At 40.0% G+C, this 13,741-nt stretch overlaps 1 protein-coding gene across 1 annotated transcript in view; it reads left to right on the forward strand.

Moving 5' to 3' along the window:
• stau2 (staufen double-stranded RNA binding protein 2) overlaps nucleotides 1-13,741 on the forward strand; it is a 110,669-nt gene that overhangs the window by 15,018 nt on the left and 81,910 nt on the right. The window contains exons 6-7 of the mRNA XM_046066349.1: nucleotides 8,290-8,449; nucleotides 13,434-13,541. Coding sequence (XP_045922305.1) covers nucleotides 8,290-8,449; nucleotides 13,434-13,541 — 268 coding nt within the window. The remainder of the gene's footprint in view (nucleotides 1-8,289; nucleotides 8,450-13,433; nucleotides 13,542-13,741) is intronic.

Consider the following 13,741-nt stretch of genomic DNA (forward strand, 5'->3'; position numbering starts at 1 on the left):
ATCCCCAGCCAGCCATTCCTCTCAGCCAGCCAAGTCTTAACAGTTGGCACTAGAAGGGCATGAGGGTTAAGAAGTGTTTTTATTTATTTATTTTTTTGCTCTGTCACATTGCTTTGCACGCATTGGCCAGTCTTTTATTACTCACTGATATTTTTCCGTGCTTAAGGGGTCAGAATTCTTCACGCAATGCCTGTTTTTAGTCAGATGACTGGAGAATATAATATTTTCAAGTGGTTGCTTTTATTACTATAATAATGATATCAGCCCTTTTTTTTATTTTATTTTTTTGCCTTGTTTACCTATTAAGCCATTTGCTTTTTGTAGCGTGCTACCTGTCAGTTATAGCACTGTAAATCTATCACGTTTGTAAACAATACTCTTGCTCTCTGATGCTGTGACTCAGCAATAAAGCGTGACATGAGGGCCGGGGGTCGGTTTACACGGGCTTGTGACTCCTCGTGAGCCCGGCATGGAAGGAGGGCACAGAGACGGCACACTGATTACAGAGAGCGCACAAAGAGAAGCTTTAATCTCTTGTTCAAGATTGAAACCACAACAAACAGTAAAAACAATGAACTCTGTCAGATTGGACAATTTAATTAAAATAAGTTATGAAACCTTTGTTTTATGCGCTGTGTCTGTTAGCAATTCTTGATGAATAGCTGTTGTCGGTAAAGGCATGGATACGAGTAGCCCATATGAGACACCAGCTGTCTGCTGCTCAGACACAGCAGTACATTACACTGGAGGGATATTAGGTAAGAAAATACATTGCTCCCATGACAGACTTTAATGAAAACCTACAGAATGTATGGTTTGGTTATATTAAACTGTGGAATGAGAGCTAATAGTGACCGGTTGAAAGCCTTGGATGGTGAGCCAACATACGACTGACTTCACATTTGCACTTATTGCATTTTACACCTGACGGATTTGATGTGTGTTTGTAACACTGTCCACTTGAACATTCAAAAGGTTTTATACCACGGCTTCACCACAAGTTGCTCATTCTCATGCTCCAATGCTGATGGTGTGACAACACATAAAACATTTTAATTCTTCACCTTCACAGTGAATGAATATAATATCTCTGAGTCAGAGCTGCCTCAGGGGAAGTCTGATTGAATAACACTAGTTGTGGCTTCTCTGAGAGCACTATAGCTCTCGCACACCCAGTATCACTTTTAACCTGTTTGTTTGCACTTTCAAACCCATTTTTACACTTTTTACTCTCTGTCTTTTCTGTAAACAGGTGAATAATAATAATCTGATGGTTAACACTGTTTTAAGATACATTTTTTATCTTTAACTGTAGTTTATGAATTGTTACACACAAATGATTCACTTTGTGTGAGTGTGTACGCTGTCCATTTAGTTGACACCATAAAGGCTCTTGTTGTGTCTATGACCCAGTGTCATGGTCTTTTCAGAAAAATATATCCACACTCCAAATGAAAGCTCCAAAAACATTATTAGACTAAAAAAAAGTCTACATTTCAATCCTACCAGGTTTTGTTAGGTTACATGCCAACATAACAAAGTAAAAGTATAGTATGGGCACAGAATTGATTACATTCTGCAAGACAACTTACAATACAATCAATACCAACAGTTGGTCTCGCTCCTCTTGTCACCATTATCACCATGCTAAGCAAAATTTTTTTCAGTCCCATTTCTGATTTATTTTTAATTTCTTTTAAACACAGATTGAAATGTATTTAGTGAATAAACTAAAGTGAACATTTGTGGGCTGACACTTCCGTAATTTTTTTTGTTTCATGAATGGGGGCTATATGGAAAAGAAATTGCTTGGTGAGCCATTACTGACATTACTGAATAATGTCATGTGAAACCACAGCTCTGCCATCACTTTGAATCCGTGTCTAACCTCAGACAGGGTGTTAGGGGGTGTATTCCAAGTTCCTTGGACCCTGATTGTTTTGAGCACTATGTTTACTTGACTACATGGACTGTGTTTTCACACAGCATGGTGTATTTTCAACATGAGCAATTGCGTGAGGCAGAAGGAAAGGAAAACGATCAATGATGGACGTATGGAATGAAGTATGGAAGTTGGGAGGGAGAGAAAACAAGTAAAGGTCTGAGAGGAGATTGGAAGAAAGTGCAGCTGCTCCCAGCACAGCCCCATCCCCTTTACGAGGTTCTGAGTCAGTTGTATGTCTTTATGTGTGTGTAATTGTGATTTAATAAATACAACTATTTGTGTTTGCGTGTGTGGCCAGTAGATGGTTGGTGGTCAAGCTCAGTGATGATGGAAGACAAAGTAGGCCCGTACACTCCATCATTCATGTCTTGTCATTTGCCTGTGTTTGGTTGGCCCACTTTTTCCTGTCTGCTGCTCCTTGCTGTAGTTTTAAGTTTTAGGTCCAATTCTGAGTCACGTTTGATAGCTGATTTAGTCTGCGTCAAAATACATGGTGTCAGAAATTCAGGACCAAAATCGGACAGTGTGACTGAGAATACAACCCATGCTTACAAACCAGCTAGTGACAAAACACACACTGGTGAGCTAGGATAATACTGCTGCTAAAAACAGATATTTCCGCCACTCACTTCTGCATGTTGACTAATCTACCCTGTTCCCTTTTTATTTTATGCATAGATGTGCCAACAGTACATCAATGTATTGTTGCACTACATTTTTTCTTTGTGTTTAAAGATGAGTACACCAACAAAGCACAACAAATAAGATACATAATCAAAAGTCCATTATCACAGCAGCAATCCAAGGCAGAGTCACAGACTAGTAGCTATACATAAATATCCACAACAAAATATCAATAACTCCATTATAAATGCAGGCGCCCACCCATATAGATATATATAAGATCTACATATTAAATAATATTGTTGTGCTACATTATCAAGTAACTAATGCACATTCTGCAAGTATTGCATAGCTTAAGGAGTGTCCTATTGATATTAAATGACCAATATGTTGTATAGTTGACCACCATTGGGGTCTCTAACAACAGCCACAGTGACGCACATTAACAGACATTGACTATTAAAGCTCCCATATTATGCAAAATGCATTTTTTCATGTCTTTTCAACATAAATTTGTGTCACCAGTGTGTCTAAAGACCCCCAAACCATGAGAAAAAAACATCCTCTCTCTTTCAGTAAATGTGTGTGCAAACACGCTATTTGAATTTGGCTCCCTTCATGATGTCATGGAGGGATCTGTGTAGTATAGGGGTGTTAACTGTACATGTATTTGTACCGGACTGTTTTGGTACAGCCCTACAGAAGCAGCCGCTTTAGCCCAGCCTCTCGCTAACTAGTGAGGGGGCGGCTGTGGCTCAGGAGGTAGAGCGGGTTGGCTGTTAATCGGAAGGTCGGCGGTTGTGTGTCGAAGTGTCCTTGGGCAAGATACTGAACCCCGATTTGCCCCTGGCGGCTATTCCGCCAGTGTATGAATGAGTGTGAAGGTGTTAGTTTCCGTTTGAGCACTTAGGCTCAGTGTATGAATGTGTGTGAATGCAGATGTAGTGTAAAAGCGCTTTGAGTGGTCGAAAAGACTAGAAAGGCGCTATACAAGTACGGAGCATTTACATTTACTTAAGCATCATGGCCAGTGCAGAGAAGCCAGAGCTTGAAACCCCTCCCTTATTGTTAAGGTCTTCTGTTTGGGAACACTTTGGTTTCTTAGTGAAATACAACAACGGACAAGTCGATAAGGCGAAAGCAGTGGGCCGCCATTTCTCAGTAGCAATCGGGTATGTTTCTGGCAACACGTCAAACTTGCTAACTCACTAACGGTATCACACGAAGGAAAACGTCACTGCAACAAGGGAAAAAAACAAAAACGAGCACAGTGCAAACGCCTTTCGACATTTAAACAGACTTTAGACTTCGGAAAAGTTTTCTTTTTTTTTTTTTATGAGCAGGCCTTCAAACTGGGATTGATAATGCTCATATACAGAAAAAAAGACTAAGAAGAATGCTGCACTGTAATCCATATTATATAATTTTATTAGCTATATGTGGTAGTGTTTTGCGAATGTTTGTTAGTGGAGAACTTGTTAGTGGTTTGCAGCAGTATTTTATTTATTATTCTTTTTTATTTTATATAATTTATTTATTATGTATAATTTGGAGGTTTGTTAAAAAAATTGTAAACTTATTTGGATGTTTACAAGAGTTCATAATAAATCAGCAGCAATTTAGTGTTTCCCTTACTGTACCGAAAATACTGTGACTTCAAAACCGAGGTTTTTTGTGTACCGTTACACCCGTAGTGTAGTATAGGACCTCCGCCAGCCCTTCAGCGCAGTAGACCGCCCAGCCCACTGAACACGAGCCCCAGCGTGCAACACAACACCAAGCGTTCATTCCATCGCTGACCTAGAGCTGGAGGTTGTTCAGTATGTCTAGCAGAAAGTGCTTTTATGGGTAAGAAGGAAAGTTATAGTAATTTTAATTTTTTTTATTTTAGTAATTTTCTGTTTTTTCCTCTGATGTCCTACGGCTGTTCTGCCTCAACTCTCTGTGATTTATGGAAATTTCTCCATAAAATTTGATCCACTTTCACCAAAATCAGAGAATGAAGTTTTGTTTTTGTATTGTAATCAGTGATGTATACTCTCGCATAGCCAGACTTATCTCCACTCATCTTGTAAGCGCTATGCCAGCTAGTTGCTGCCCCTCTGGAGGCTAAAGGGAAGTTGGCCGATCAGAAGAAAGCTGGCTTTTAGGGAGGGAGGCTTTAAAGCGACAGGAGCGAAAATACTCCTGTCGCTTTAAACGTGTTCAGACAGAGGGTGAAAAGAGGTGCTAAAGCAGTGGACAGTGTGAGGAAAAATAATGTGGTTTTTTTTTTACATTAAAGCACGTGAACATTTTCTACTAGACACCCAAAAAAAGTGTGAACTTAAATTTAGCATACTATAGGTCCTTTAAGGGTGGGAATATATTGTAAACAAAATTTAATTAGATGTGTTCTTATGGCTAAAATGGCAGGTTTATGACTAAAAGGAAGTGCTGCATTTGGTTTTGATTGCTGCTGTTTGCCATCCAAAGCTGTTGAAATTTTCACCGCTCCCTATACACTACCATCTGCAACTCGTCAACAAAGTCATGTGTTAAGTTACAGGCCACATATTTTCAGTTTACTTCCATAGAACTGGAGTTTGCATTTTGTTTTGCATTTGCTCAAACCGTGACTTGAAAGCTCCTCTATCTGGTGTGACCGCCATTAGATAAAATTACTATTTTACGTCACAGTAACTACTGAGAATTTCCCAAACGCCAAAACCTAGCCTAAATAATAAAGTAGAGGAAAACATGCTATGGAAACAATAAGGCATGTCTATGATACATATTGATACATACACATTAAATGTACTACATAGCCTGTGGTACAACGCTATGTGAAAATTAGTGGCTGTAGCTGGTGCCGTGCATGTAAATATGCCGCAAAACAATAAAAATGTCAAGGTGGTGGTAACCTTTTCAGTTTAGGAACAAGTGTAATGCATCACAACTGGGTTTTATTTTCTACACAAGCATTTATAAAGGAAATAGTTTTCCTTGCCACAGGAGAAAATAGTTTCCAGTCAAAATGTCACCCTGTCATTTATAGTAATAATTGCAATACCATATCTCCCATTTCCCAATAGGACTGTGTGTGATGATTAAGATGAAATGGTAACCTTAACTAACGTGGTTCACATTAAAGAGCGCTGCAGGGAAGCTTCTGCCCTTAAAGTCAAATTCATTACTCACTGCTAAATGCTGATGAGTTATCATTTGATTGAGTTTTGGCATCAGTTTATTTATTTATTTATTTATTTTGTCTCTCACAGAGTCACTCATCCCTCAGTCACAGCCGATACACACCCGCACACTCACGTCATCACACAGACACAGTGGTATTTATTTTCTTATTTTTGCTTTCCCTTTCAGCGGTCTCCACACCCTCCCCACAGGTGTCCTGGTCCAGTTCCCTCTCTGTTGTAATAATAATAACAAAAATAATAATTGATAACACAGAACAGGCAGATCTAGCCAGCATGTGCTGATTTTTGTACTGGCCACGCATTGCTGACGTGATTTTCCTGCCTTTCTGTCTGCACGATTTTGATGTGTGTGTGCGTTAGCTCGGCTGTGTTCTTGGCTGACTTGCTTGTGTATAAGCCACAACTTTCCCACGTTGTGAAGTAGTCTCCCACAGGCCTCCCTCCATGTCCCTCTCTCTCTCTCTCTTCTCTCCCTCTTTACTTCCCTCTCTCTCTCCCTCTATCTCTCTCCACTTCAGTCTCCCTCCTCTCTTTTTCTTATCCCTCTCTCTCCTCCTCTCTGCACCTGTACTCAGCGCTCCAGACCCAGCTGCTCCCATCTCGGTTCAGCGCTGTTGGCTGGGGCCCATGTTGCACTTGGCATGTCCTCTGAGACCCTGGGGCCACACTTGACGTGCGAGGGCCAGGCAGGCCCCCGCCCAGGGAAGGCTCCCGTGGCCAGGAGGAGCTGAGAGCAGACGGATGAGAGCAGGGCTTTGGGCTGGAGAAAGACCTGCTGGAATTCTGGGAGTAAAACGCTGACTCATTGCTGAGCAGGAGGTTGAGGAAAGAAGTGAAGGGAGGGAAGAAGAGAATAGAAGTTTAGAGATATTACAGATGTGTTATTAAGTGCTATCTTGTAAAGAGTTTTTAAGAGGCAGTATTTCTGGTATTGATATAATCAAAATGTCAAAACATATCTACATTTAGCTTCAGAACTACCTAATCAAGTTAAAGGTTAATTCCAGTTTATTACAACTCTGTCAGTCGGTCGATCCACCACTGTGGTCCAGACTGAAACATTGTCCACTATTGGATTAATTGCCGTAATGCCATCAGCAAGATATATATTTCACTTTATATTATTTCATTTTAAATATCTCAACATCTACTTGACAGACTGGCACAAACGTTTGTGCAGACATTCGTGGTCCTGAGACAGTGAATACCACACGTTCACGCCCCCTCTGGATGGAATATAGTAACTTTGGTGTTCCCTCGAATTTTCAACAAGTGCCCTTATCAAGTCAAAATTTTAATTTGTTCAGTGACCAAATACCAAGTAAAACTAATGACATTACCTTCAGCCTCAGCTGCACTTTGTGTTGAGTGCTAATTAGCTAATGTTAGCATTCTAACCAGTGTTGGGAGTAACACGTTACAGCATGCTAGCATTGCCATTTTGACCATGTTAGCACTCTGACATTAGCATATTACGCTAAACACTGTTAAGTTCACAGGTCCGCTAGTGTGGCTGTAGACTCTAGGTCTTGTAGTACTTGTAAACTCAAGCTAATTAATGACTTGTAGCATTTGATCTCAGTCAATAAAAACATCAGCATATACAAGGGACTGTTTCCAGTTATCAGACATGTCATGGGCTGTTGTTGAATATGGCTTCACGACTTGATATCTCTTCATCTAATGATGTGCATGTGTGCGGTTGTGAAACGTACTGTGAGAGTTTCCAGTGCACACACGTTTTCCTGTCCTACATATTGGAGCTTCATGGGTTTCCCAAATTGCAATTGAGTAAATATATATACACGGACAAAAGGGATTATGTTTAGCTTGTGTTAATTTTCTTCAGCATGCAGTGTTAAATAGTGCACCATGTTCACTATTGATTGATTGAATTCATTCTCTCATTAAAAGCCCAGTACCTTGACCAAATGTGAAAATATGAAATACATTTTGGTATTAGACTCTAGTCAAGACACAGTTCCATAAATGTCCTTAAACATAAGTGTATACTAACAGAGAAGAAAAGTCGGATATTAAAAAGTTTGGATTCCTCTCTTTTTCTTGTTAGCTTTCCCACTCTTTCGTTGTCCTTGACCCAGCACACATTCTCAGCCTTTCTCCCCATGACCCAGGAGGGGGTATCACACATGCAGACTCGCAGACCTCTAAATCTGCTCTGTGACAGCTCGGTCCTGGTCTGTCAGGACCCAAAGAAAGAGAGGAAAATCTATGTTTGGGGAAAGAAGAAAGAGGAGAGCATATATATGTCCCTGTGCTTTGTTTGGCATCCCAAAGTAGAGATTCAATAGCAAGACATCAGTCAAGCGGTTGGCCAACATGCTATTGTGTAGTAATTAACCCTGATGAAGTGGTGGGACTGGAACGGTGTAAATGGTGTGAATTGATAACTTGCCTCATAATGTCTGACTCTATCCTTTCCTTTGCTTTTGTGTGTGTGTTGTCAGATAATGAGTTTTTATAATAGATATTCCTTTCTTCCTTCTGTTACTTTGTTCATTCCAGGTACCATTATCCTGTTCCTAAGATCTTCTATGTGCAGCTGTCTGTGGGGAGTAATGAGTTTATTGGTGAGGGACGCACCCGTCAAGCAGCAAGACATAGCGCTGCCATGAAGGCCCTGCAAGCTCTGCGCAATGAACCCATCCCCGAACGGCCACCACAGGTAAACACACGCACAAATACTTATGAACAGAAAGGCTTCCACTAACAGTGCGTACCAGTAGTTGTTTGAAGGTAAGCTGTAAACTACGGTCAGAACATTATGTCAAAGACATCTATGTTTTGTGTTAATGATGTCCGCTATCCAGCTGGCCCTGGCCCATCTCTTAATTTTGCTACATTACACATTTTTTCAACAAAATAAACTCAGAAAATGTCAATAAAGGAAATATTCTTGCACCTATTTTCCTCATCAGATAGAAAAATACAACAGTACACCTTCTGAATTCAAGTTTCTCTCTTTCACCAAACTAGCTGCCTTTTTAACCACCTAAGTGCTGTTTTCCCTGTCGTCCAACTTCCTCGTCGTCGTCGGGGGCTGTGTTCAGTCTGGGTCCATTGTACTGGGTCCTCTGTATCCAACTTTGCTAGCCCATCTGTGGGACACAACGCATTCATCCCTAATGAGGATTTAAATCTAAGAAATGTGTCGCAAACGTGTTGTATAATTTCCCAAAAAAAAAAAAAAGGCTCAACAGCTGGGCAATGTAATTTTTAGCAGTTGTTACTCAAACCTGAGTAAATAGTGGATTTTTTCAGGACAATTTTCTGATTAAGAAGACGTGAGTTGTTTTACAAGTAATTATTTACAGCAGCAGGACAATATTTGTGGGATATGTGTGATTGTGGATTCATCATAATGAAGGAACATATGCCTCAGTGCAACAGTGTACCTCGTGTACCTGTTTTTGGATAACAATGGAGGCCTATATGACCGAGGAGTAAGATATACCAGGTGTTGTCTACTTCTTATTCGCTTCAATTGTTTGGTTTTGGTCTTTTAATGGGATTTGTTGACTATATATAATAAAATATTACCAGCTTCATCCATCCTTCATTTACGGGCAAGTGATTTCCATATTCAGTGTTCTTCTCCCTTTGGACTCTTCATCCAAAACAATTTTCTCCACTTTGTGCATTTTACATTTTCATGCTGACAATTTACAGCTTGAATGAGCATCCCAATGAAATTAAATCTTTTTAAAATTATTGTTTTGTCCAAATAACAATTTGAAACATACGGATATTCAGTTAACAATCACATAAGACCAAAAAACTTCACATTTGAGAGACAGTAACCAAGACATTTGTTAAATTATTTAGCAATTTGTTCCAGATTAATTTCCTGGCTATATAGTAATTGGTTACTTGACTATAAAGCCATTATACTTTTATTAACTAAACTAAACTACTAAACTATTTACTAACTAAAATGGTTATATATGACTTGATTGATTGATTGATTGGTTTTCCTTTATTTTCATGTCATGCACACAGTGCCTAACCCTGATGGGTTTTAGAAGACATCAATACTACAGTTGCAGTGGTCTAACATTTATTACAATTTACAGGTTATTTTACAACTCTGTCTTAAACAAAATATTTTGCCTTCTCTCCCACACTTGTCAAATAAAATCAGCTACAAAAAAGGTTCCCTTCCTGAAGCACAACACAGGTTTTTCATAATCATCTAGCCAAAAAATAAATCAACATAAATGGAGGACATTTTACTAAAAGTACATCCCTCACGTACTCATAGACAGGACAGCAAAACAAGCAAAGAACATTCATTTTGCAGTCTGTACACACTTCAGCCTTATGAAACCTCTAGCCCTCCCCCACGAAACTATTTCTATTCCAACCTGATGCTCGGTCATTCATTCTGTCTCTTAAAGGTCATTCCACTCTCCACTCAAAGTGTCCTCCAATCATTGCGACCTCATACTTTCAGCACTTTTGTCACCTTGTGACTGCTTTCAAGCCAGATGACTTGACCCCCTCCCTACTTGAAAACTCTTCCCTTAATGAAAAGTCTAAGGATTTGCTGCTGCTGCTGCTGATCTGTTGGTGCTCTCGCCAGAGAGGCTCTATTAAAAGTAGTGTTTTTTTGGGGGGGATGCTAAGATGAATACGTAACCAGCTTTCATCAGATTGAATCCAAATCCACCTCAGCTCTTATTACGCTAATGTATAATTTAAGCCCTGTAGTCCTCCATAGTTTAGTTTGCACCGGACAGGAGTGCATTTTCTCTTTCCAGTCTCTCCTTTTTTCTTTCTGCCTACTCCCAGTGTCACTGTACCTTTCCAGAGTTTCCCCTCAGGCATAGCTGTTAACTGTTGTTATCATCTCCCACCGGAAATCAAATTACCCCATATCCTCACTACCTGGCATCGCCGATGGTTATTCAAAACGCTTTGGCTCTTCTCACTTGCCTGACTCACTGTCTTGTGGCGTCGGCCTCCATAAATGCGCTCTTTGTTTGCTGATGCTTCTCAGTCTTGCTTTACAAATTGGGGCACATTGTGTCTATGGTATATGTCTGTCATCCTGTCTCTGTGTGAGTGAGAGTGTGTGTGTGTGTGTGTGCACGCATACATGTGTAAATGTGTGGACTGGACACCCTCAGGCTAGAAGTGTTCCTTGTAACCATGGTTTGTCAAACCGTTATTTTGAGGAAGACCACAGGTACATATCAGTGACGCTGTAATTGTGTTATGTTTATACACATGTAGTGCAACAATATGTAACCCTTGGAAACAAAAAAAAAGCATCTCCAACTTGCATAGCTTCAGGCAATAAAGATTATAGTAAAAACTGCTGAATAACTTGTAAATGTGCCAGTTAGTTATACTAGATGTACTATTAAAATTGTGATATCTGATGTTAAACAAGTGCACTTCCTGTCTTGAAAAAATCCCCAGGTTGTTTACCTCACAGTCAATGGTTTGACTGAGTATTTATGAGAGGAAATCTGCATCTTCTAGGAGTTTCTTGAAGAAAGGTTGCATGGTCATGTCATGGTTGGTGTGAAGGAAGATATATTTAGATCTGTGACCTTGTAACCTTTATAATACACTTATTTTGCTTTGTCCGTTGGAAGCCTCTTCTTCCCATCCTTTGATCTAGAATCCTTTTGCCCCATTATGAAATCAATTGCCCTTGAGCATAGTTGTGAATGTGAAGCCTTCTGTTCACCCACAGTCACTGTTCATTGACCGCAGCTCCTTCAGGGCGATGATTAATGTCTCAGAGCACTATATGGGTTCTTCGCTTGTTGTACTTTTCCCAGAGCTCTGTCCAGTAGATCTAGACGTAGAAGTCAGATTTTGCCCTCTATTTGTCTTTGTCAGAGGAAGGTTGCTTATCTGCTTGGTCATTCCAGTTTGCACGCTAACACACACACCCACAGACAATTACCCGGCTGTTTGTTTATGCAGCCTTGAGAGGGGATTCACACTATTAATCACACACATCACATAGAGTGGTGGCACAAGGAAATGCAACCATCAAAACCATGAATACATATTAGAATTTAATAGAATTAATGAAAACACTTTGTGGAAGAAGAATGGAAGAGGGTCCACGGACTGACTCACGCTCTCATGTCCTCATACATAGAACACAAGAGGCTGAAAATGTATGTCTCAGCGCACACAAAACAAAGTACACTGCACCCATACTTTCTGATGTCTTTCGCCCGCCCGTTGTGGTAGGTGCATCGTACCACGTGACTCTGTATCCTGTGAAATCCAAGAGATCTCGCAGTATGAATCATGCGTTGTATCGGGTCACACAATGAGGCAGGAGAAGGGAAGAAGCCCAAAGGGAAAGGCCACAGCCATTCAGACTTAATCACACAATGAGCTGGACATAAGAAGATAAAGATCGAGACAGCATTCTGCTTTCTTATAGACAGCTGGCACCAAAAAGCCCCTCGTTGTAACTCTATGACATGAAGTAGTATCAATTTAAGAATTCTTGAAAATCATTGTTGTAGATTAAGTCTGTCTGATCCATCCTTGAAATTTCTAACTTTGTAAATAATAAAAAACCTTAAACTGACTAAAGGCTCAGACCTGAGTCATTTGGTATTAAGTCCAGAATTACTCCATAGGTTCATGGGCGGCACATTCTTTGAATTGAAATTGTGGTTATCCCATTGAAACCTGCTGGTGCTTTCCCACAGACCTTAACTGTCCTTTCCATATTAATTTTTGGTGAAGCAACTCCATGTTTCATGCCTGATGAAAACTCACATTTCAGCTGTGTTTCTTGTTACAGGAAAAGATTTTCCTGTAAAGATTTTCCTAGAACAGAGCATTCAGGAATTCTTACATAAAATGGACCACCCTATGTAAGAGACCTTCCTGTACAAACAGAGGACAACCAGTCATGTCCTTGAATACTGAGTTCTCACTCCCATATCACATGAGGTTCATATCCAGAAAAACAGACAGGCTCCTCGTTGTAGCAGCTTGGCCAACATCCACCTTGAAGGCGTGCAGTTCTTGACTTGATAAGTGCCACAGATTTGGGGTCACAGTTTGGAATTTTTTGGGGTATTTAAAAGCAGTCAAAACAAAAGACATTTTCCATTTTCAAGATCTCAACATTAAACAGTGGCTCATTGAAGAACTCATACATTTGTATCTGATCCGGAAGTCATCTAAAAGAAAACAACATTTCAGTATTTCTCCGATTTAATAAAAATATCTGCACGTGAAGTAACCTTATAACTGGCCTCTAGGCACCTTGCGTTCCCTAAAAATTAGTATGGTTTCATATCTGTAGCACTCGTATGGGATTTGTTATTGCTTTGGCTCAGTACTATAGGGAGAACACCTTGCACCTAGGGCCCTATGATTTCCGCGATGATAAAAATGCAATAAACTGTAAAACGCGGAATCTGGAGTTTTGCCTAGCATTATAAGCGTATTTTTCCATAGCACTTAAGCCAAACGAGCAAAAAACACATTTCATAGGGCCCTATGAACCTCATTTTGGGGATGCAATTTCTAATGAAATGGCATCTTTTAGGCTGGAAAGAACAATAGACCATTTGGAAACCTGTAACTTAAAAGTGGCACTAGTTCTAGCAGTAACAATCAATATGTCCCATTTTACAATTTATTTCCTTCTTTTCCAGAGCCCAGAGGAAAAGGGGGAGACAGAGGAAGGCAGTGATGCCAGCAAATCAGAGATCAGCCTGGTCTATGAAATTGCCCTCAAGAGGAACTTGTCTGTCAACTTTGAGGTGAGGAATACACAACGGAGTTAGGACAATGTATCAACAAACGCCCACAAAAATATGGCCATGTGACACCATTATTATTGGTACTACTGTAAATTATAAGTAATGTTCGTCCTGTAAGTAATCACAGAATGAATGACGATAAGGCCAGGGTTTGTGAAATGTCATAATGCGGTAGTAAGTATTACTAAAACTAAACAACT

The sequence above is a fragment of the Micropterus dolomieu genome, linkage group LG01 (assembly GCF_021292245.1).
Source record: "Micropterus dolomieu isolate WLL.071019.BEF.003 ecotype Adirondacks linkage group LG01, ASM2129224v1, whole genome shotgun sequence".
In the NCBI taxonomy this organism is placed as follows: Eukaryota; Metazoa; Chordata; class Actinopteri; order Centrarchiformes; family Centrarchidae; genus Micropterus; species Micropterus dolomieu.